Raw genomic sequence first — 24,229 nt, forward strand, 5'->3', positions numbered from 1 at the left:
CAGTTGAGATTCCATGGCGTGAACAGCCCGACCGAAGTGGTCCCACAGAGTCTCGCTTCGGTTGAAACAAGGGCAGTTTGGTCGGCACAGGAGTACGATAAAGTCATCCTGATTCTCTTTGAACCACGGACGTACACTGCGAGTTGTGTGACACGTTGTGTTGTCCTGCTGTAAGATACCATTGTTCTGCGGAAAAACAAACTGCATTATGGATGGGCATGGTCCCCAAGAATAGATGCATACTTTCGTTGATCCGTTATGCGTTCTAGAATGACGGGGAATCCCAGGGAATGCCATAAAAGCATTCTCCACACCATAAAGCTACCTCCTGCTGCAGGGTATTTCCTTTCAGACATTTCACGCCGTACATGACAATATCCATCTGCCCGACTGAGCATAAAACGTTATTCATCTGCAAAGGCCACCTATCGCCACTCAGTAGACGTCCCGTTACGATACTGTCATGCAAATTGCAGCCTTCGTGCCACTGAACGGCAGTAGGCATGGGTACAGGAAACAGATACCTGCTGCGGAGCCCCATACGGAGCGACGTTTGCTGAATGGTCATTGAGGAGACATTGTTCGTAATCTCTCGGTTCATCTGGGCAGTCAGTTACTCAACAGCGGCAAGTCGTTTACAAACCTAGCCATTTAGAAAATGCTTCCACCCTTGGTCCCAAAGCCAATGATCATGTCCTTTTGGGTTTTCGGATAAATGGCTTCGTTTTCGCATTACGACAATGACTGTACTTTTTTCCGAATGCCCTGACGTGCATTATATTCTGCTCATTCTGCCACCTGCCGTCTGTGAATGGTTACTTACGTCGAACATAGGCAGTGCTTACATTAATGTGACTGGACCTTCTATCATATCTACGTCTTCTTTAATATTCACATTGCTGAAGCTTTGTGGCCAGACGAAACTACTTTCATCCCGCCACAATTGTGAGTTCTTTGATTGCTGTGGGAGAAGAATCTTCAAACTAGAACACATGTATTATTAGTTCACTTTATTATAAAAACGAATAAGATATTTACCTAAATTTTACACACTTGTTTGCCATAGGACTACTGGATAATTTATACTGCCATTGACTACCAAAGCATCACTTGATACACTAATTAACGAACTGTTCTCTTGAGATACTATGTTGAATCTTCACTAAGGTACAAGTTGATCAGAAACTTTAACAACTCTTTGGTCGTACACTATGATGTTGACTCCTTCAAATGAGGTCAGGAACTGGGCTAGCTCTTATCATGCTCGATACTATGTTGGTCTCAGTGTGAGGGCGCTGCAGTGTCAGGTAAGAGGCGTGGTCTTCAGGAGCATTTCCTACACATCGTTGCAGATTGCAGGGAGCCCTCGCTAATAAGTGTAGTACCACCTGTGGACTAGAGGTAGGGTTTTTTATTAGCAATCAAATCGTCATCAGTCCCAGTTTCGAAACCACTTAAATTTTGATCAATGATCAACATTGGCGTCCGAAGACTTCCGGCATAAGGAGTCATCATCATTCTGCCAATGCCTTATCAAATAGTGCGGAGGAGTAGACAGAGCTTCAGGGCACTCTCTCGCCTTTGGAGTGGACAACTGCCCCTAAAGGCGGAAGAATCAGCAATGATCAACGACATGAGGATGCAAAAGGTAAAGGAAACCACTGCATTAAAGACACGTAACGTGTATCCACAGGACATGTGGCCTGTAATGGAAAAAAGTGTCACGATGAACTCTCCATTGGCAAAAGATTCTGGAATAGTTCCCCAATCGGATCTTCAGGAAGGAACTGCCAAGGGGGAGGTGAGCATGAGAAAAGGATTGAACAATCAACGAAAAGATAAAGTTCTATGAATCAGGGATGGAATGTTAGAAGCTTGAACGTGGCAGGGAAGCTAGAAGATCTGAAAGGGAAATGCAAAGACTCAATCTAGATACAGTAGTGGTCAGAGACGTGAAATGGAAAGAAGACAAGGATTTCTGGACAGACGACTATAGGGTAATATGAACAGCAGCGGAAAATGGTATAACGGGAGTAGGATTCGTTATGAATACGAAGGTAGGGCAGATGGTGAGTTACTGTGAACAGTTCAGTAACAGTAATAGCACCGTTATACATACCGACGTCGCAAGCTGAAGATGAAGAGATAGAGCAAGGACACGAGGATGAGATGGAGATGAAAATTTAATAGTCATGGAGGACTGGAATGCAGTTGTAGGGGATGGAGTGGAAGAAAAGGATACAGGGGAATATGGGCATGGGAAACGGACTGTGGGAGGAGAAAGACGAATTGAGTTCTGTTATAAATTTCAGCTAATAATACTCTGTTCAAGAATCACAAGAGGAAGAGGTATACTTGGAAAAAGCCAGGTGATACAAGAAGATTTCAGTTCGATTAAATCATGGTCAGACAGATATTCCGAAATGAGATGATTGTAAGGCGTACCCAGGAGCAGATACAGACTCAGATCACAAAGTATCAGTGATGAAGAGTAGGCTGAAGTTTAAGTGATTAGTCAGGAAGAGTCAATACGCAAAGAAATGGGATACTGATGTGCTACGGAATGACGAGATATGGTTGAAGTTATCTAAGGCTGTAGATACAGTAGACAGTATAGTTGAAGAGAAATGAACATCACTAAAAAGGGCAACTACAGAAGTTGGAAGAAAAACATAGGTACAAAGAAGGTAACTGCGAAGAAGCCATGGGTAACAGAAGAAATACATCAGTTGATCGATTAAAAAAGGAAGTACAAAAATGTTCAGGAAAATTCACGAATACAGAAATACAAGTCGCTGAGGAGTAAATAAGAAGGGAAGCTAAGAAGAAATGGCTGCATGAAAAATGTGAAGAAATTTAAAAATAAATGATTGTAAGAAGGACTGATTCACTATATGGGAAAGTCAAAAGAACCTTCGATGAAAATAAAAGCAAGGGCGGTAACATTAAGAGTGCAGCAGGATTTCCACTGCTAAATGTAGAGGAGAGAGAGGAGAGAGTGGATATGTGAAAAGAGTACATTGAAGGCCTCTGTGAGGGGGAAGATTTGTCTGATGTGATAGAAGAAGAAACACGAGAGGATTTAGAACAGATAGGCGATCCAGTATTAGAATCACAACTTAAGAGGGGTTTAGAGGACTTCAGGTCAAATCAGGCAGAAGGGATAGATAACATTCCACCAGAATTTCTAAAATCATTGGAGGAAGCGGCTCCAGGAAAGGTGAAGGCGCCAGAGAGGCAATTCTGACGTTGTAGTTGATAACTGAAGCAAGATTAAAGAAAAATCAAGACACTTTCATAGGCTTTGACGACCTGGAAAAAGCGTTCGACATTGTAAATAGGTGCAAGACTTTCGAAATTCTGAGAAAAATAGGGATAAGCTATAGGGAGAAAAGGGTAATACACAATATTTATAAGAGCCAAGAGGGAGTACTAATAGTGGACGACCAAGAACGAAGTGTTCGGATGAAATAGGGTGTAAGACAGGGATGTAGTCTTTCGCCCCTACTGTTCAATATGTACAATTATGGAAATAAAAGAAAGATTCAGGAGTGGAATCAAAATTCAAGGTGAAAGGATATCAATGATAAGATTCGCTGATCTCATTGCTGTCCTGAGTGAAAGTGAAGAAGAATTACATGGTCTGCTGCATCGAATGAACAGTCGAATGACTACAGAATATGGATTGAAAGTAAATCGAAGAAGTAGCAGAAACGAGAACAGGAAGAAACTTAACGTCGGGATTGACAGTCACGACGTAGATGAAGTTAAGAATCTACTACCAAGGCAGCAAAATAAAGGATTACGGACGGAGCAAGGAGGACATCAAAAGCAGACTAGCACCAGCAAACGGGGCGTTCCTGGACAAGAGAAGTTTGCTTGTGAAACTTTCCTGGCAGATTAAAACTGACCGAGTCTCGAATTCGGGACCTTTGCCTTTCGCGGGCAAGTGCTCTACCATCTGAGCTACCCAAGCACGACTCAGACCCCCTCCTCACAGCCTCACTTCCGCCAGTACCTTGCCTCCTACCTTCAAACTTCACAAAAGCTCTCCTGCGAACCTCGCAGAACTAGCACTCCTGGAAGAAAGGATACCGCGGAGGTATGGCTTAGCCACAGCCTGGGGGATGTTTCCAGAATGAGAATTTCACTCTGCAGCGGAGAGAAAATCTCATTCTTCAAGTCTACTTGTATCTAACACAGGCCTCAATCTGAGGAATAAATTTCTGAGAATGTACGTTTGGACACAGCATTTTGTGGTAGTGAAACATGGGCTGTTGGAAAGCCCGGACAGAAGAAAATCGAGGCATTTGAGATTTGGTGCTACAGAGCAATGCTGAAAATTACGTGGACTGATAAGGTAAGGAATGAGGAGGTTCCGCGCAGACTCGGAAAGGAAAGGAAATGTAGAAAACACACAAGGAGAAGGGACAGGATGATAGGACATCTGTTTAGAGAAGAGGGAATGACTTCCATGGTACTAGAGGGAGCTGCGGAGGGAGAAAACTGTAGAGGAAGAGAGAGAGAGTGGAATACATCCAGTAAATAATTGAGAACATAGGTTGAAAGTGCTACTGAGATGAAGAGGTTGGCACAGGAAAGGAATTCGTAGTGGGTCGCATCAGACAATCAGAAGACTGGTGGCTCAAAGAAAAAAATGATTTCTGAGGATACCACTGAAGTTATCATTCGACTGGAGTATAACATCGGAATAAAATGTACGAATGAACTACTGTATTTGTACAATAGTGCTTTACATTGTTCCTCAATAATGGAAAAAAATGCTTCTGTTGTCTGTTACCATGATACGTTACTATGGTCTGTTGTTAGGTACTAAGTGTTGTGCACATTCTTGCACAAAGTTGTTACAATCTTCAGATGTACTAACTGTAATATACCTACAGTTTTCATTCGTACCTTCCAACCGACAGAAACGCAAAACGAGAACTATCGCCTCTGTACAGTTCGTGTTGGCATTGTCACTTAACTGGAACAATGATTAGCAACTGAGTTTCACTGAAGTTTCCAGTTCACAAGTCCACTAACAGCGGTCCTTTGGAACCTACATCTGTTGTGAAATCTGTATTGTGGAACACCATAAACTGTGAACCACAATTGAAGTGCACATAATGAAGCTCCCTCAAGTGTATAAGCATTCGTGTGATGTTGAGTTAGAGCTATCTGCTGTGTCGCAGAGAGGGCTGCCCCGACACCACGGCGAAAGGAATGGTTGGACTGCCACGTGAGTGGAACACCATCAGAGCTTGAGCTGGTCCTCACAGTGAGAGGTGAGTGCAGGTGGTCCAGTTAAGCTGCGGTCAGCCGGCGAGTGTGCAAGCGTGCGACACACCATGTCCAGAGCCTTGCAGGCACTGTTCTGCAATCCTGACTAGGCCGTAACGTCAGTATCTCGATTCGGGACAAACGCCGCCGACAGAATGAGGCGACAAGAGCAAAACCTTGTTGAAGATAAGAGTGGTTGTCAACTCTAATGGATTTTAACAGCGTGAAAGCGGGATCTACTGCGACCAGTATGTGGCCAGTCCAGTGACATGGAATGGGAATCTCTGAGAGGCCGCACAGTCTAGAACCTGTTCCCTCGCTGTCGGGTACATTTAGAGGCCGCCGGTCCACACATCCGCCTCTGTTCTGCGCGTCTCACAGCGCAACAGGCCGCTCGGAGCAGGAGTGAAGCTCGCCTCCGCGTTGGTACTCGCTGATGGCTGAGTGCGAGTACGTCGGAAACCACATGGAGCGACGCGTGTCACTTACCAAAAGGTAGCTGTCCAGCTTGGGGTGGAGGTGCTCTCGTGTGAGGACGAGATGCAGTGGGGCGCCTTGTAGTCCGCCCTTGCCTCTCGTGCTCCAGACATACTTCAAGAGTTTCTGGTTGTCGCGAAACAAGGCGGCTTGGCTTCTCATACCTCAGATATCTCTCTCGTGGAAGTGTCAATATATCGAGTGTGCAAGTGACCCATCCAGAAAAGTGCGTGAAGCATTACTTTTCTATCTGCCCATGCATCGCAGGTTGATGTTTCCCACAACAGTATTCCTGTACCTCCCTTCCCGCCTGAGATGTTGTATTTTCACACCGCCACATCTCGTCACATTTGAGTAATGAAAGAGGCCAAGAGCCATTTATTTCCCAATGTATAATATTTAACTAGACATTGTAATGAAGTATTTTGACGATTTACAAGGAGAAATGAATCCAGCGGCACTGACGCACCTAAGAAGCTATAGACTAATTTAGCGCACATGTAAAAACATCGATATTAAACACAGACTCTGAAGACATTTGAATATTACAAAAAAAAACAAGCGTGCAACCCATCGTCCACTGCCAGACGATATCACTCTCTTTTTATCTCCGGCATAATACGGACGCACCATTACATAGGCGTCATTATAAGATTTGTAATTTGTTTAAATCTATTGATAAATACTCTTATTTTGTTGCGTGTGAGGGTGGTATGTGTGAAAAACACAGAGTGGTTAATGAATGGACATTTATACGTGAATTATAAACTATTATGGACATAAGAAACCACTCATGCTCCGACATTGTTATTGACGTAAGTGTCAACATGTTATGTGTGTTTCAAATCCAAGCTCGTAATTATAGTGTCAGTTACTCTAAATTTGTGTTTCGTTTAGTTGTTGGACAACCTTAATCACTTACTTTCTATGTGCCAAGGTTTTTTCACAGAGTCAACCATGTCCGACGTGTCATTGTGTGGACAGAACAGACGAGGCCGACGTTAACATACTACTTTTGTTCCCCCCCCCCCCCCCCACCCTCTTGAAATATTCTTCAAACTCTGTTGTAAACTGGCCCTTAGGTACATTTTCAGTGCGAGTGACGTCCGGGAATTTCTCAGCTAAATTCACTTTCTAAACGTGAAAGGGAGCCACGCAAGTATTTGTTGCTTCCCCTTCCCAATATGATGCTTAATAATACAGGGTGATTCAAAAAGAATACCACAACTTTAGGAATTTAAAACTCTGCAACGACAAAAGGCAGAGCTAGGCACTATCTGTCGGCGAATTAAGGGAGCTATAAAGTTTCATTTAGTTGTACATTTGTTCGCTTGAGGCGCTGTTGACTAGGCGTCAGCGTCAGTTGATGCTAAGATGGCGACCGCTCAACAGAAAGCTTTTTGTGTTATTGAGTACGGCAGAAGTGAATCGACGACAGTTGTTCAGCGTGCATTTCGAACGAAGTATGGTGTTAAACCTCCTGATAGGTGGTGTATTAAACGTTGGTATAAACAGTTTACAGAGAATGGGTGTTTTGCAAAGGGAAAAGTTCTGGACGACCGAGAACGAGTGATGAAAATGTAGCACGCATCCAGCAAGCATTTGTTCGCAGCCCAGGAAAATCGACTCGCAGAGCTAGCAGAGAGCTGCAAATTCCACAATCAACTGTACGGAGAGTCCTACGAAAAAGGTTAGTTATGAAACCTTATCGTCTGAAATTGGTTCAAGCACTGTCTGCAGCTGATAGCCAGGCAGCACTTCATCACTGGCCTCCAAGAAGCCCTGATCTTACCCCCTGTGATTTTTTCTTACGGGGGTATGTTAAGGATATGGTGTTTCGGCCACCTCTCCCAGCCACCATTGATGATTTGAAACGAGCAATAACAGCAGCTATCCAAACTGCTTACGCCTGATATGCTACAGAGAGTGTGGAACGAGTTGGAGTATCGGGTTGATATTGCTCGAGTGTCTGGAGGGGGTCATATTGAACACCTCTGAACTTGTTTTTGAGTGAAAAAAAACTTTTTAAATACTCTTTGTAATGATGTATAACAGAAGGTTATATTATGTTTCTTTCATTAAATACACATTTTTAAAGTTGTGGTATTCTTTTTGAATCACCCTGTATTACCTTACACCAGACGCCCCCTGCTCCTCTGCGTAACTCATCGTTTCCTGCAATAATGTTAGAGAACTCTCCTCTTACAGCAAGTGCTGCAGAAATCGATAGTACTAACTCTGTCTCTGATTCAGATGCGGTCGTCACAGTGGATAAACTACGTTCACGCTTGTACATCCATAGATATATTGATTTAAAGTGCATCAGAGGTTAATTACGTATGTCTACTGTATATTAGTGCAGCTATGGATGTAGATGTGAGATAAATGCATTTCAGTTCTGTTTGTAATCCACGCGGAACATTTACTTGCTGGGAAGCGATTAGACCCGCAGGGTGTAGATTTCAGTAAAACATTGCGATAGCTCCCTCTGGCTGGTGAGAGATTTGGTGATATTCCAAGACATTTCCTCTGTACAAATCAACATGGGTCCCAGAACAACATCTCGCTGTGTTCGTCCACGAAACCCAGAAGGCTGTAGAAACCGGTACCCAAATAGCTGCCGTGCTCCTAGACTCCCCTAAGACATTCCGTAAAGTTCCGCACTGCCGCTTAACGAACAAAATACGGGCGTACAAAATATCAGACCAAATGTGTGAATGGACTGAAGAGTTTCTAGCAAACAGAATGCAGCATGTTGTTCTCAACGGAGAATTCAGACGTAAAAGTAACTTCTGGCATACCCCAAGGGAGTGTTACAATTCCATTATATTTCATAGAATTTATTAATGACATAATAAACAACGTCGAAAGTGCCATCAATCTTTTCATGGATGATGCTCTTGCACACAGAGAAATCGCAAAGCTAGAAAATTGTAGCGAAATGGAGGAAGACCTGCAGAGCATCGACGCTTGGTGGATGGACTGGCAATTGACTCTCAACATAAACAACTGTCACTTATCGCATATACGTAAGGAGAAAGATCCATTAATGTATGACCAGAGTTTAGCAATTACAGCTAGAAGCAAGTACAGCTAGGAGCACGCTTTCGAAGCGATTTAAAGAAGAACGGTTACATAAAAGCAACCACAGGAAAGTCACATTCGAGACTGAGATTCAGTGGAAGAATTCTCAGGAAATGTAGTCCAATAACAAATAAGCACTCCGTCTTCAGGCCACAAGTGGCCCATCGGTACCATCCGACAGCCGTATCATCATCAGCTGAGGATGCGGATATGTGCGACGTGTGGTCAGCACACCACTCTCCCGGTCGTTATGATGGTTTTCTTTGACCGGAGCCGCTACTATTCTGTCGAGTAGCTCCTCAATTGGCATCACGAGGCTGAGTGCACCCCGAAAAATTGCAACAGAGCATGGCGGTCCGGTTGGTCACCCATCCAAATGCCGGCCACGCCCGACAGCGCTTAACTTCGGTGATCTCACGGGAACCGGAGCATCCACTACTGCAAGACCGATGGCATCAATAAACAAGATAGCTTACAAAACCCTCGTTCGAGCTGTACTGCACAACGGTATGGAATCCTTGTCAAATAGGGTTGGTAGAGGAAACAGATAAGATCTGCATAAGAATAATGCGTTTCGTTACAGAATTATTTAAGGAATCTCGCAAGTATCATAGAGATGATAAACAATCTCCAGTGACAGACGCAGCCATAAGAGGCGTTGTGCGTCACGACTGTGGTGTAACGTTGGAGATCCGAGAGTGTACGTTCCTAGAATAGTCAACAAAAGTATTGCTTCCTCCCACGCGTATCTCGCGAAAAGACCATGAAGGTAAAATTAGAGAGATTCGACGCGACACGGATACTTATCGACAATAGTTCCTCCCAAGAACTATTTGCGGCTGGAACAGGAAAAGGGGCAGGTGAAGATCGTACACAAAATACCCTCCGCCACACACCAGGTGGTGGCATGTGGAGTGTAGATATAGGCGTAGACATTAATTGCACCATCGAATTCCTCACACTCGTAGACTTTTATCCTCACGGATTTCTTTGATTTATTATTTTTGTCAATAGTAATAGTAGTACTAATGAAAGTAAGAGTATTTTATAATTGAGAAGTAATTTACTTTATATGCAACAATACATTTGTTACTTTTGAATACATTATGGGAGATGCAGTGATGAATGTCTTACAAATATTTACTATTAAAAACAGTCTTGATCACGATTTATTTATCAAGGTGACCGGTTTCGAACATTACTGTGGTCATCTTCAGACCATTGAGTAGGAACCTCTTTCTGTTGTTCTCCAACAGAAGGGGATTCCTACTCAATGGTCTGAAGATGACCATAGTAGTAGTCGAAACCGGTCACCTTGATAAATAAATCGTGATCAAGACTGTTTTTAATAGTAAATACATTTGTTGTTTTTGTTGTTGTTGATGCTGCTGTTCTATTCGTATTTAGTTCAGTAGTTATTTATTATATTACACTGCATTAAGTAGTTCAAAATGGTTCAAATGGCTTTGAGCACTGTGGGACTTAACATCTGAGGTCATCAGTCCCCTAGAACTTAGAACTACTTAAACCTGTCTAACCTAAGGATATCATACACATCCAAGCCCGAGGCAGGATTCGAAGCTGCGACCTTAGCGGTCGCTCGGTTCCAGGCTGAAGTGCCTAGAACCGCTCGGCCACATCGGCCGGCTAATTAGTGATTATCACGTGTTATTACCCTGATACTGCATACACGGTAGCACACTACGACGCAATATAGGAAAGAGATGGTCATTCTAGACAACACCCCGCAACAGAATACAATTACATATTCAAATTCATTACACATGATAGTCGAAGTCGTTTCGTACGCACTTAGTTACTGAAACGTTTTACACTCAAACAACGCCTTCCCCGACGAATGTTACACGAGCTCTTCGCTAATATCAAAGTATGTAGTGGTCTCAGCAGGAACAGGCCCTTTTCCACGCTTCATAGTTCGCATGCAGCTCCCACTGTTCCGCTGCTTAGGAAATGTGAATTGCCTTTAATTCAGTTGTTGTGAAAACCTAACGTCACTTCCTGGCGTAGCTCTGGACAACATTTTAAGGTTATTAAAATCGACGTGTATTCCCGTTGGCTGTTTCACCGTTGGAATTCAAGAGGCGCTGACTGCACTGCCGTCACCTACACACCCGGTTTTGCATTCGACTTCTGATCTTCAGATTCTTTACAGTCTGAACACATGGGACAATGGATTCGCTAAGTATTTTGTGTGCGGTATTTTCTACGTGATATAAGCTCAACAGAAAAATACAGAAAGAAAGGAATCGAAAGCATGGATGTTTTCACAATGGAATTAAACGTGTTAGAAAATGGTTAATAATTTTTTAGTTTCATAAATGTGTTCTGCTACTATCATTAGTGCAGGACCAATCACGAAAGTACAAGACTTTCTTCCAAAGCATTACAGCACATCAGACAGAGAGAAAGAAATAAAATCAAATAAAAATCAAACAAATATAATTACATTTTATGGCTATACTACAATAATAAACGTCTAAGAATACAGCACATTCTGTTTCAGCTCTTTATTTGTCTTCTAGATTTATTGTATTGGTTTACTAAGGCCCTTTGCAGTAGAATATGTTTAGACCCATTAACCGCGGACATTAGTGAGTGAAAATAGAAAAGTTAGTCAACTTTTGACATTTCCATCTCCATTATGTGACATTATCGGTAATGGAAAAGCTCCATATCTTAGATGTTTAAGATGATATATAACATGGACTTCCATTTCAGTTTCTTATAAACATAAACGCTTAAAGATTCATAATATTCTGTTTCATTTATTCATTTACCATCTTGCAGTGGTTTTAATGGCCCTGAAACGCCTTGTGCAACCCTGAATCACATATATTGTGTTTTATCTAACTTCAGTGACGGACAAACGTTGGCCGAAGAACTCGAGACAAAAAGCCAACAGCCAATATTTCAACAAGATGCCGCGAAAGTCTCAACAGTTTTTTACGTCTTTGTTGTTCTGAAGATGGTTCTCCGGTTTGAGTTGGCAGCATTTCTTCTTCTTCTCTTCTTCTTATTGTTCTCCAGTCATCTCTTTTCCCTGTTGGTCTCTCCATTTCTTCACATGAGCTGGACCCCGGTTTCGGATCATATCTGACCCCCCTGGAGTACTCGTATTTCAGTCTGCATCGTCTTCTTTCACTCTGCCCTGAATCATTCCTTCCATTACGTTCCGTAGGGCTGATCTTTCTTCTTTCTTTTGTTTTACCCATTTTCGAGCACAATGAATCAGTAATTTCTTTCTGTGTTATTCCGTCCTTTGTGCCCAGTATTTCTTCATTCTCTCCGACCTTCTTCTTGTCTCCTCTTCCGAGATGGTGGATTTCGACTTTATTTTAAATTTGTCTTATAACCTTATTTTCCTGTCTTTATTACTCATCTGAGCTGTTCTGCCGAGTAATCATTTTACTGTAATTTTCAGTTTTCTGTAATACCCAACGTTAGATGTAAATTATCAAGTTCTCCTGTGGCTAAGGATTGTATCAAGTTAAGTAAATCTTTGATTCATTCATGTAATTACGTTAACTAATATTTAATATGCTGTAGTTATGATTAGCCACCTCCCAGAATAATTAAAGAACCCACAGCTACGGCGGACGATTCTAGTTTCATAGCCGGCCGGAGTGGAAGAGCGGTTCTAGGCGCTACAGTCTGCAACCGTGCGACCGCTACGGTCGCAGGTTCGAATCCTGCGTCGTGCATGGATGTGTGTGATGTCCTTATGTTAGTTAGGTTTAAGTAGCTCTAAGTTCTAGGGGACCGATGACCTCAGAAGTTAAGTCCCATAGTGCTCAGAACCATTTGAACCATTTTCTAGTTTCATAACATTCTATTAGAGTTCATTCTGAGAAGATGACCATAAAAAATAGTCTCATTTTTAGCACAGTACCTCAGAGTTTCTCTTTTTTTTTTTTTTTTTTTTTTTTTTTTTTTTTTTTTTTTTGTAGAGTTTGATTCTTGATGTATACTATTTTACGTATACCAGATCGATTGACTGATCCCTTTTTTCTGTACTGCTGGTGGCAGAGATCTTTTATTCGACTACTTTTCTAAGACTTTCTTCGTTTGTGAGGTTTTCTGTTAACGGAGATCTTGTCCAACCTTATCCAGCGCCATATTTCGATTCCCTCCAGACGGCTCCCGTCGTACGCATCAGCAGTCTCCGTTGCGAGCCGTCCATTCAGGTTTCTCGATGTAAGCAGCAGCTTTTTCTTCTAATAGACTGCCTTTGCTCTTTATACTGGCAAAACGTATTCCTTTGTGAGGTGATTTTCCTTCCTAAATAGTTGAAGGTATTTACTTGTCTGCGTGTTACATCATTAACTGCGATATATTGCTGGCTGCGTACTATAACTTCGATCTTCTTTGTATTAATTTTTATTTCACAATTCTCTTTCAAGTTATTGTTCATTCTTTCTGCCTTTTCTTGAAATTCTCTTAGTTCCTTTCAATGACAACTATACCGTCATGGAATCTTACTATTTTGGTTTCCAAACATTAATTTCCACCCCTTCCATTACACTTTATATTTTTCAATGCCTTTCTCAGCATGCAGGTTTAATGAATTTGGTGACAAGGTACATTCCTGACGTATTCCTTTTTTATCTAAACCTCTCTTATTTTCATTTTCCTGTATGATGTCTCTTTTGTTTTTATACAGTTCATATACCATTCGCTTGTGTTTGAAATTTAAGGTCAGTACATCCAAACAGGTCTTCGGCTAAATCTGCTTCAGTTCTTTTGACTATCCAGTTATTTGTTATTCTTGTCCATGTTTTAGACTTGCGTGGCAACAGACTGAAGGAGCGATGTTCTCACATTTTAGAGTTTTATATTTCTTTGTTACTGGATTATGAAACGCATTTTAAACGTATTCTCTAATTTCTCCAGTCATCTGTGGTCGGTTTAAAAATATAGACGCATATATCGCCACCAAATTTCTGTAATCATTTCTCCAGTCCCTTTATCGCATCGTGGTGCTTTGTAAATTTTAATTTCTTCTACAGCATTAATATAATCTTCCATTGTTAAAGAGGACTGCAGCTGATCACTAGCTATGCTATTTTCATTTTCTATACCCTTTATCACTGGTGAATTTTTGTATAATTTTTATGTGTATCGCTTACTTCTCACTCGCTCGCTCGCTCTCTCTCTCTCTCTCTCTCTCTCTCTCTCTCTCTCTCTCTCTCTCACACACTCACTTCTTTGCTTTCCAATATCAGTTTACATCTCTGTGCAATATACTGCTACTACGTGCATCGTTTCCTCTGATCTGTTTCGTAATTGGTTCGTAAGCTGTTTCCATGTTTCTTTCCTCCATCTTTTATTTTCATTGCACTGTCCCTTGACCTTCTTGTCTGTTAACTATATTTGTGCGTCTCTTACAATTTCTAAACCCTTTTCCGCTCTTTCAGTTTTTGAATTTCCTTTATTCTTCCAGGCGTTCAAAGTACGTGTTTCGTAATCCATAGGTCTTGTTTCTGCTCGCCGTTTTCTATTTTTCTTATTCCTTGATCCATGACTTTTAAAACAGACTCTTTAAAATGCATACATATATTGGTGTCAGAAATGGATATTTCTCTAAACTTCTGTTGTATCAATATTTCATGATTTTTTTTTTCTTTTCTCTTTATAGTTTTCTGACATTACATCAGCAACGTTTTTCAATGTTCTCCCTAAACCTTCTTAGTCTTAAGTTAGATTTTTAACAGTCCTTCATTGTGCTCACTCGCTACATCTGCCGCTGGTAACGTTTGCATTTCCTGACTCGGGGTATGTGCCCCTTACCACAGGAAGTTTAATCTATATGGTATAACTACTAGACCCGTTACATTCTCTCCAATGCTTTTTTTACTCTATTGGTTGTAGTCGTCATCCATTTATGACACCAAGACCATAATGACCGAATGTGCACCCAGCTTTACTTCACCTACAGAAACGTTCCAACTTTCGAGGATAATGTGGTTACCGTTGGCCTCAGTCATTACTATCACTTTTCATATCTGATCATACACTGACGAGACAAAAGTCACGAATGCCTCCTAATATCGTGTCGGACCCCGTTTTCTTAGTCGTAATGCAGCAACTTGACGTGTCATGGATTCAACAAGTCGTTTGAAGTCCCCTTGAGAAATATTAAGCCATGCTGTCTCTATAACCGTCCATAACTGCGCAAGTGCTGCCGTTGCAGGATTTTGTGCACGAACTGACTTCTTAACCATGTCTCATAAATATGCTATGGTATTCATGTCAGGCCACACTATTGTGGAGCCACCACCTTGGTTCTATGGCTTTGTGGGGTCACTCGATTCCATCTTTGCTACTTTGAAACACAACTCTTCCAATTATCAAGTGCTCGTAACTTTTAAGGTATGCGTTTTAGAGCACATGTTTGCTGGACATTTTTTTCTTATTGTGGTCCATACTACCACTTCCCAAAATATGGAAAGCAAAGAACTTGCAGTAGAAGAGATTTGCTTCACAGTATCGAAGATGAAAAATTGCTCGTAGCTCTTTAGATATGCGTTTTCGACCCTTTGTTTACTGAGACTTTTTTGCTTCTAGTATGGTGTACTTTCAACTGTATGCGTTTACGCCATTAATTATGATATACCCTGTATACATATTTCTATCCCATGACTTTTGTCACTTCTGTGTACACATGGTCCTTCATCTGCGTGACTAGTTACTGAAATGTACATCCGTATTATTACTGTGTTAACTGGTTCATTCTCTGTTCTCACCATAACTACTCCATCACTGTGTTGCACATAGTTCTTGGCTTATATAGCTAGGATTTGACTTAGTACTTAACTCGTGCGCCAACTTCCCCTATATCTCCATAACTTCTCTTTTCTTTGCTCCGAAAGTACCATTTATCAGCCCATTTTATTTCACTTCTCTGGTATGTTTATGTCATGTTTAACCATCTCTTTTTTTTTACATTGTGTAGTTTTCCAAAAATGTCGAGAGTTTTTACGTTCCAAGTTAGTATCTTAACATGCCTTATACATGCTCCCACACCAGCTGAAGATACACATTTGGGTGTGTTTTATCCCCGGATTGTTTATTTAAATAAGCCCTCATTACTGATACGAAAAGCGTAGTGACCGTAAGTAATTAACAATCTCGTCGCCTAACATTTGTAACCTTTTCAGAGAACAAGAGCGAGAGGCATCAAATTCATAAATGGAGCGCGTCAGGTCACGCCAGTCTAATGATTTAGAATACGTTGCCAGCTGTCAAACGGAAGATGATACGTGCGGGGAAAACAAGGGCAAATATCTGATAAAGGTCGTCTTAAGTGTAAAAAACACTCATGAGAATCTCATCCATAACTACATGTCAGGTGATAGAAGTATGGTATCAGCCAGCGGAGATACCGAGTGTTATGTAAGATAACGTAATCAATTTACTCCCTAGACGAGCACGGATGGAAAATTACAATAAAACATCCAGTCAGCAAGGAGCACACTGATAATTCCTTGTCTCAAACACCAGTCCTGTGTAAATGATATATTTCTTCATATATTTCATCTTCTTTTGATCTTTTAAATTAGGCCTTTTTACGAACAATAACATCAAAAGTAATGTTAAACACTGAAATATTGTTTCTGCATCGGGAGAGTAGCGTACTTCTATAATGATGAATAAGTACATTGTGCTATACATTTATTGAAGGTTTTTGGGGACGGGGGGAGGGGTAGGGGGGCAGGGCAATGAGGGAAAGTGCTAATAGGGCCAGGACACTTTTATATATGAAGCATGGAAATAATTCGTTGGAAAAAATGGCTCTGCTTTGTGCGAATTCATAGATGGCCGAATTAAGAGTTATGGTTGCTGCACGGTTAGTGTTCAACTGTAAGTACAGCGCACCGCTCCAGCTGGATGTGGAAGGCAGTGCCGTACTGCTGCTAACCTCAGGTGTTACGCCAGAGTCCCGAGTAAAGCCGCAGACTCATCTGCAATGTACTGTGGACTCGTCCATAATACACTTCCGGTGGTTACTCGTCGCCAGTGGTGGAAAGCTGCTCTGGGAATGCTCATTCACAGAGGCAGGGAACAGACTGACTGAATTATTTCTTAGCTTCCCATTATCATGTCTCGGCGTCATACTGTCCCACGCTGGCAACTATGTTACACAATGTGCTTGTTCGTAGATGAAGAAATACAAGTATCACGGTTGCCCATTCTTCTGGATAGCAACCAACAATTGATACCAATAATGATTTCAATACCATATTTACACAGATTAGAAGAAAATAGGGTGACTTTAAGGACTTATGCACCAAATGGTCAATAAAAATAATAAAAACTAATATAATTCAACTGCGCCGGCCTACAGGACACCTAGACATCTTCGAGAAGAAATGTGACAATTTTGTGTTTGAAAGCCATCCACACTAGCATGACAAAGCAAATGTTAGGCTGCTGTTTCACTACGAGATTATTTTCTTTAGTTGCGAAATGGAAGCAGTCTGAGGAACAGAAAGTATAAGAGACGCAAACAAAACCTCTGTAAAAAACAACTTGAAGAAAGCATTGAAACTCAAGAAACATTTTTGAGCAGACAGAACAAGTGGCATAGTATTTTAAAACATAGAAAAGCCATATGATTGTGCACACCTACAATTCCCTCGCATTCCAGTTCTTTTTTTTCTGAGTTGTGAATGAAGGATCGTCTGCGAACATCATTCATCGCCCTAATTTTCTGTAACCGAATGCAGAATTGCAAATACAAGCTGTGAGGTGATCATTGGAGCTTTCAAATGGTTCAAATGGCTCTGAGCACTATGGGACTTAACATCTGGGGTCATCAGTTCCCTAGAACTTAGAACTACTTAAACTTAACTAACCTAAGGATATGACTCACACCCATGCCCAAGGCAGGATTCGAACCTGCCCCATAGCTGTCGCTAGAACCGCTAGGCCACACTGGCCGGGGCATTGCAGCTTTGCAGGCAAGACAAACGATCCGTGTAGAAATAATCACACTATTTCGTATCATTCCTTCGTGAAGATATAACTTTGTTCAACCGAATGACATTATGCCAATCAGCACATTCTTAAAGCTCTCTAGAGACTTCCTTTATTTCAACAATAACCGTGATGTTACACTATGTCATCAAAAGTATCCGGACACCCCCAAAACATACGTTTTTCATATCAGGTGCATTGTGCTGCCACCTACTGCCATGTACTCCATATCAACGACCTCAGTAGTCATTAGACATCGTGAGAGAGGAGAATGGGTCAGGTGCTTGGGTGTCACTTGTGTCATACGTCTGTACGCGAGATTTCCACACTCCTAAACATCAATAGGTCCGCTGTTTCCGATGTTATAGTAAAGTGGAAACGTGAAGGGCAGGTACATCACAAAAGCGTACAGGCCGACCTCGTCTGTTGACTGACAGAGACCGCTGACATTGAAGAGGATCGTAATGTGTGATAGGCAGACATCTATCCAGACCATCAAACAGGAATTTAAAACTGCATCAGTATCCACTGCAAGTACTATGACAGTTAGGCGTGAGGTGAGAAAACTTGGATTTCATGGTCGAGCGGCTGCTCATAAGCCACACATCACACCGGTTAATGCCAAACAACATCTCGCTAGGTGTAAGGAGCGTAAACTCTGGACGATTGAACAGTGGAAAAACGTTGTGTGGGGTGACGAATCAAGTACGAAATGTGACGATCCGATGGCAGGGTGTGGGTATGGCGAATGCCGGTGAATGTCATCTGCCAGCATCTCTAGTGCCAACAGTAAAATTCGGAAGGCGGTGGTGTTATGGTGTGGGCGTGTTTTTCATGGAGGGCGCTTGTACACCTTGTTGTTTCTCGTGGCACGACAACAGCACAGGCCTACATTGATGTTTTAAGCACCTTCTTGCTTCCCACTGTTGAAGAGCAATTCGGGGATGGCGATCGCTTCTTTCAACACTATCGAGCACCTGTTCATAACGCACGGCCTGTGGCAGAATGGTTACACGACAATAACATCCCTGTAATGGGCTGGCCTGCACAGAGTCCTGACCTGAATCCTATAGAATACCTTTGGGATGTTTTGGAACACCGACTTTGTGCCAAGACTGACCGATCGACATCGATATAGTCTCCTCGGTGCAGCACTCCGTGAAGAATGGGCTGCCATTCCCCAAGAAACCTTCCAGCACCTGATAGAACGTATCTGCGAGAGTGGAAGCTGTCATCAAGGCTAAGGGTGGGCCAACAGCATATTGAATTCCAGTATTACCGATGGAGGGCACCACGAACTTGTAAGTCATTTTCAGCCATGTGTCTGTATACTTCTGATCACATAGTGTATGAATGTCCACAGCATCCGCGCTGTCTATGACCCAAGTAACGCGAAGTGGCAAGTAATGAATACCACTCAGTACAATGAAAGTCCTAAACCAGTCGAGTGTTTCTTAAAGAGCACAAAAAAGTCCAAGTTTTCCCGCATGCCACTGACATAAATATGCAGGCTTCCGCAGTCAGCGTCAGTTGCGTTAAATTCGTACCGAGTGTACTGCCACGCCATCTTATAAAATACATAAAATAACAAAATAAACCTACGTTTCAGGTAAGTTGCAACGGTCTTCCTCAGGAAAAAGACTGCCCTAAGGAAGGTTTCTGCAACTCGGCCAAGACTTCGGTTTGTTTTAATATTTTATAAGACGACCCAGCTGTATATACCAAGAAGGATTTTAATGAGATGAATCGGTGCTCTATGATGTGAAAACTGCCCTCGATAGATCCTAATTTTATCTAGATAACGCCAAAGATGTTCGAACACATCAGGTGAGTGGAGTAAAACTGAGTCCCCGTCAGAAATCACGTGATTTACCAAACGGCAACCCTTCCAACCTCCATCTTTTTAGTGGAAGGCAAAATATTTGCGATGGCGAGCTCTTCTGATTAGCAAAGACTAAAATTCGACTTCTAGAACGGTACACTAGTGTGAGACTGTGCCGCCTTATACTTTTTGTGGCATGTTCTCCATGTAGTGGTATTTGGGAATCATTGTACTCGGCACTGTACCTAGAAATGTGACCATTTCTGGCGATCCACCTTCTGGGGAATTTTAGCTTTGGATTATGTCACGTGACGCCTATAATGTATAGGGTCGCCTTCAAGGTGGCAGAATATACTTCTTGTAGGCAGAGGAACCTCTTCTAATAATGCTGGAAATTCATTTTAGAGAAGTGGGGAGATCTGGAAACACCCCCCAGGCTGTGGCTAAGCCATGTCTCCGCAGGTCACACGGTTTTAATCTGCCAGGAAGTTTCAACTCCATAAATGATCACCAAACCAGATGCAGTGGTTGCTTGTTCCGGAATAAAAAGAATAAAGTTAAGATCTCAGCCATTACGTTTTACCTATAAGTCAAGCTATAAAGTAAACTACTAGATGATATCAAAAATATAAACGAACTCTGTTAATACACGTTTTAAAGTGTACTTACTAAGGAATAGTTTTCACTTCGATAAAGATTTCGACCAATAAAAATTATTTCAAATAAATAATCACGTTCTCCAGTAACAAAGTAGCCAACAAGAAAGGAGTATATCCATAAGCAACACAACGCATTTCTAGTTTGAATTTTCCACCATGAAATCTAAAATCAATGTATATGGTAGGAGGAGTCTTACTATTCGTTTCTGCTGTATGAATCGGATTTATCTGTTCGTTTAGCCTTACCGCATGTAATTAGCGGAAAACAGCGTATGTCTATTTGTATCATGAATTTCTTCTGTGTGTCCTGTTTCTTCCCGTTATTCTTACCTGATGTACCTCGGATATAAATAATGCGTATGTGTATGTGCAATGACAACATCCATACAGCGAATTTTGTCTACAGATAAATGAATAAATAAATTATAGCGATGGAAAATTATGGGGACAATACACAAATATCTTTAGACTCCATCATTAAAATCGCCCATCCACAGTACAGTCAGCTACAGCACGCTGAGTACATCTGCATTTAAATTTACATCTACGTCCATACTCTGCAAAACATTGTGAAGTATGAAACAGGGAATACTTCTGGGTGAATCGGTCAAGCAGGCTTCTTCCCGCTCCACTGACATATGGAGCGCGAGAACAATGATTGCTTAAACACCTCTTTGCGCTCTGTCATTAATCTAGCATTGTTTTATCGATCCCTACTGGAATGATACGTACGGGATTGTATTATATTCTAGGATTCCTCACTTAAAGTTCGTAGCTGAAACGTTCTGAGCAGACATTCACGGGTCAGTTTCCTTCTTTCTCCAAGTGTTTGCCAATTCAGTTCTTAAAACATCTCTGTGATGCTGTCCCATGGTCAAGCTATTCGTGCCGCCCAACTTTATACACGTTCAATATCACCTGCTAGTGCTATCTGGTACGGGTTCCCCACACACTTGATCAGAATTCTAGAGTGAGTCACAGAATGATTTATGAGCAATCCTCTCTGCAGACTGATTGAATTTTATTTCTGTTCCATCAATCAAGTCCGCCACGTACTCTACCCTCGGCTGAGCCTATTTGACAGTGCCAGTTCGTATTCCTACAAACTGTTACACCCTTATACTTTTATGACTTGATCGATTCCCACCGCGACACTCATGTAGGATACTACGAATATTTAGTTTCGTGAAGCGTACTGTTTTACATTTCTCAACATTTAAAGCAGTTGTCAATATTTGCATTACTTTAAAATCTGATCAAAATGTAACTGAATAGACGTGCAGCTTTCTTCAGGACCGAGAAAGGTGGCGCAGTGGTTAGCGCACTGGACTCGCATTTGGGAAGACAAAGGTTCAAGTCGAGTCATACCATCCTAATTTAGGTTTTCCGTTATTTCCCTAAATCGATTGAGGCAAATGTCGGGATGGTTCTTTTGAAAGGACACGGCCGACTTCCTCCCCATACTTTCCTAATCCGATGGGACCGATGACCTCGCTGTTTGGTCCCTTCCCCCAAAACCAACCAACCAACCTTCCTTTAGACAGTACTTCATCACGGATAATGGCATCGTCCGCGAAAAGTCTGAGGCTACTATTTATATTGTTGTAAAGTCATTAGTATACAATAAGAACAGCAACAGTCCCAATACACTTTCTTGTGGTAAACCTAAAGTTACTTCCGCATACTTCCAAAGCTGTTTCACAGAGGAAGACTGCACTGTAGTTAATTTATCTAGATTGTCGCACAGATGACAAAATGGTAGACATCGAAATAGATGGCAGAGGGATAGAAATACAATTAAAATCGCTCAAAAGAAGAAAGGACGCTGGACCTGATGGCATACCAGTTCGATTTTCACAGAGTACGGGAAGAAACGTGCCCCCTTCCTGCAGCGGTGTACCGTAGGAAGCGTTCCAAAAGATTGGAAAAGGGCACAGGCCATCCCCGTTTTCAAGAAGGGACGTCAACAGATGTGCAGAACTATAGACCTATATCTCTAACGTCGATCAGTTGTAGAATTTTGGAACACGTATTATGTTCGAGTATAATGACTTTTCTGGAGGCTAGAAATCAACTCTGTAGGAATCAGCATGGGATTCGAAAAAGACGATCGTCTGAAACCCAGCTCGCGCTATTCGTCCACGAGACTCAGAGGGCCATAGACACGGGTTCCCAGGTAGATGCCGTGTTTCTTGACTTCCGCATGGCATTTGATACAGTTCCCCACAGTCTTTTAATGAACAAAGTAAGAGCATATGGACTATCAGACCATTTGTGTGATTGAATTGAAGAGTTCCTAGATAACAGAACGCAGCATGTCATTCTCTATGTCTTCCGAAGTAAGAGAGATTTCAGGTGTGCCGCAGGGGAGTGTCGTAGGACCGTTGCTATTCACAATATACATAAATGACCTTGTGGATAACATCGGAAGTTCACTGAGGCTTTTTTGCAGATGATGCTGTAGTATATCGAGAGGTTGTAACAATGGAAAATTACACTGAAATGCATGAGGATCTGCAACGAATTGACGCATGGTGCAGGGAATGGCAACTGAGTCTCAATGTAGACAAGTGTAATGTGCTGCGAATACATAGAAAGAAAGATCCTTTATTATTTAGCTACAATATAGCAGGTCAGCAACTGGAAGCAGTTAATTCCATAAACTATCTGGAAGTGGGCATTAGGAGTGATTTAAAATTTAATGATCGTATAAAGTTGATCGTAGGTAAAGCAGATGCCAGACTGAGATTCATTGGAAGAATCCTAAGGAAATGCAATCCGAAAACAAAGGAAGTAGGTTACAGTACACTTGTTCGCCCACTGCTTGAATACTGCTCACCGGTGTGGTATCCGTACCAGATAGGGTTGATAGAAGAGACAGAGAAGATCCAACGGAGAGCAGCGCACTTCGTTACAGGATCATTTAGTAATCGCGAAAGCGTTACGGAGACGACAGATCAGTGGAATACTGTGCAAGAGAGACGCTCAGTAGCTCGGTACGGGCTTTTGTTGAAGTTTCGAGAACATACCTTCACCGAGAAGGCAAGCAGTATATTGCTTCCTCCTACGTACATCTTGCGAAGAGACCATGGGGATAAAATCAGAGAGATTAGAGGCCACACAGAGGCATACCGACAATCTTTCTTTCCACGAACAATACGAGACTGGAATGGAAGGGAGAAGCGATAGAGCTACTTAAGGTACCCTCCGCCACACGCCGTCAGGTGGCTTGCGATGTATGGATGTAAATGCAGATGTAGACTCTTCATCCAAGATAACATTTTCTTCCTCCCTACCAACAAATATTCAATCCAGTCATAATCATTGGCCTTAAACAGCTTTTCAGATCATACTGTAAAAGTACACGGCAAGAAGGGTAGTGTCTGAAGACGACATGGGTAACGGATGTGATTTGATCATCTTTTAAGTAAATTACTTTGTGACAGTGACACGAATGGAGAGAGCAATCTTATCTCGAAGGAGCTGATAGTGGCGTAGCGAGCGGTGCGCTCGACTAGAAGGCTGCGGTCGGTACTCACCTGCTGGCTCCATCATGGCGGCCACCGCACAGTAGCTCCCGCAGCGCTCACCGTCCGCCTTTATACCGAGCGACAGACGCGCGCTGGCGCTGGCGGTGACGCGACAACACAAGCCTGGTTGCGCCGTGGCGACGCTCGCTGCTTCAACACAGCGGCCGTGTGCATGTTGTTGTAACAAACTGAGACATGGGGGCGATCCGGAATGTAACCTCCTTCAGGCTGCAATTTTAGTACTGCAGCACTGTGGGCAAATTCACTGAGGTCACAAAAGTCATTGGATACCTCCTAATGTCGCGTCGGACCTCCTTCTGCCTGGCGTAGTGTAGCAACTCGACGTGGCATGGACTCAACAAGTCGCTGGAAGTACC

The 24,229-nt window shown here is 42.2% G+C and overlaps 1 protein-coding gene across 1 annotated transcript in view; it reads right to left on the reverse strand.

The window, feature by feature from the left end:
- Positions 1 to 23,897, reverse strand: part of LOC124622172 (myogenesis-regulating glycosidase-like) — an 80,528-nt gene extending 56,631 nt beyond the window's left edge. Inside the window, exon 1 of the mRNA XM_047147816.1 lies at positions 23,862 to 23,897. Coding sequence (XP_047003772.1) covers positions 23,862 to 23,877 — 16 coding nt within the window. The 5' untranslated portion in view covers positions 23,878 to 23,897. The remainder of the gene's footprint in view (positions 1 to 23,861) is intronic.
- Between the last annotated feature and the right edge of the window lie 332 nt (positions 23,898 to 24,229).

Source organism: Schistocerca americana, chromosome 7 (genome assembly GCF_021461395.2).
Source record: "Schistocerca americana isolate TAMUIC-IGC-003095 chromosome 7, iqSchAmer2.1, whole genome shotgun sequence".
NCBI classification, from domain to species: domain Eukaryota; kingdom Metazoa; phylum Arthropoda; class Insecta; order Orthoptera; family Acrididae; genus Schistocerca; species Schistocerca americana.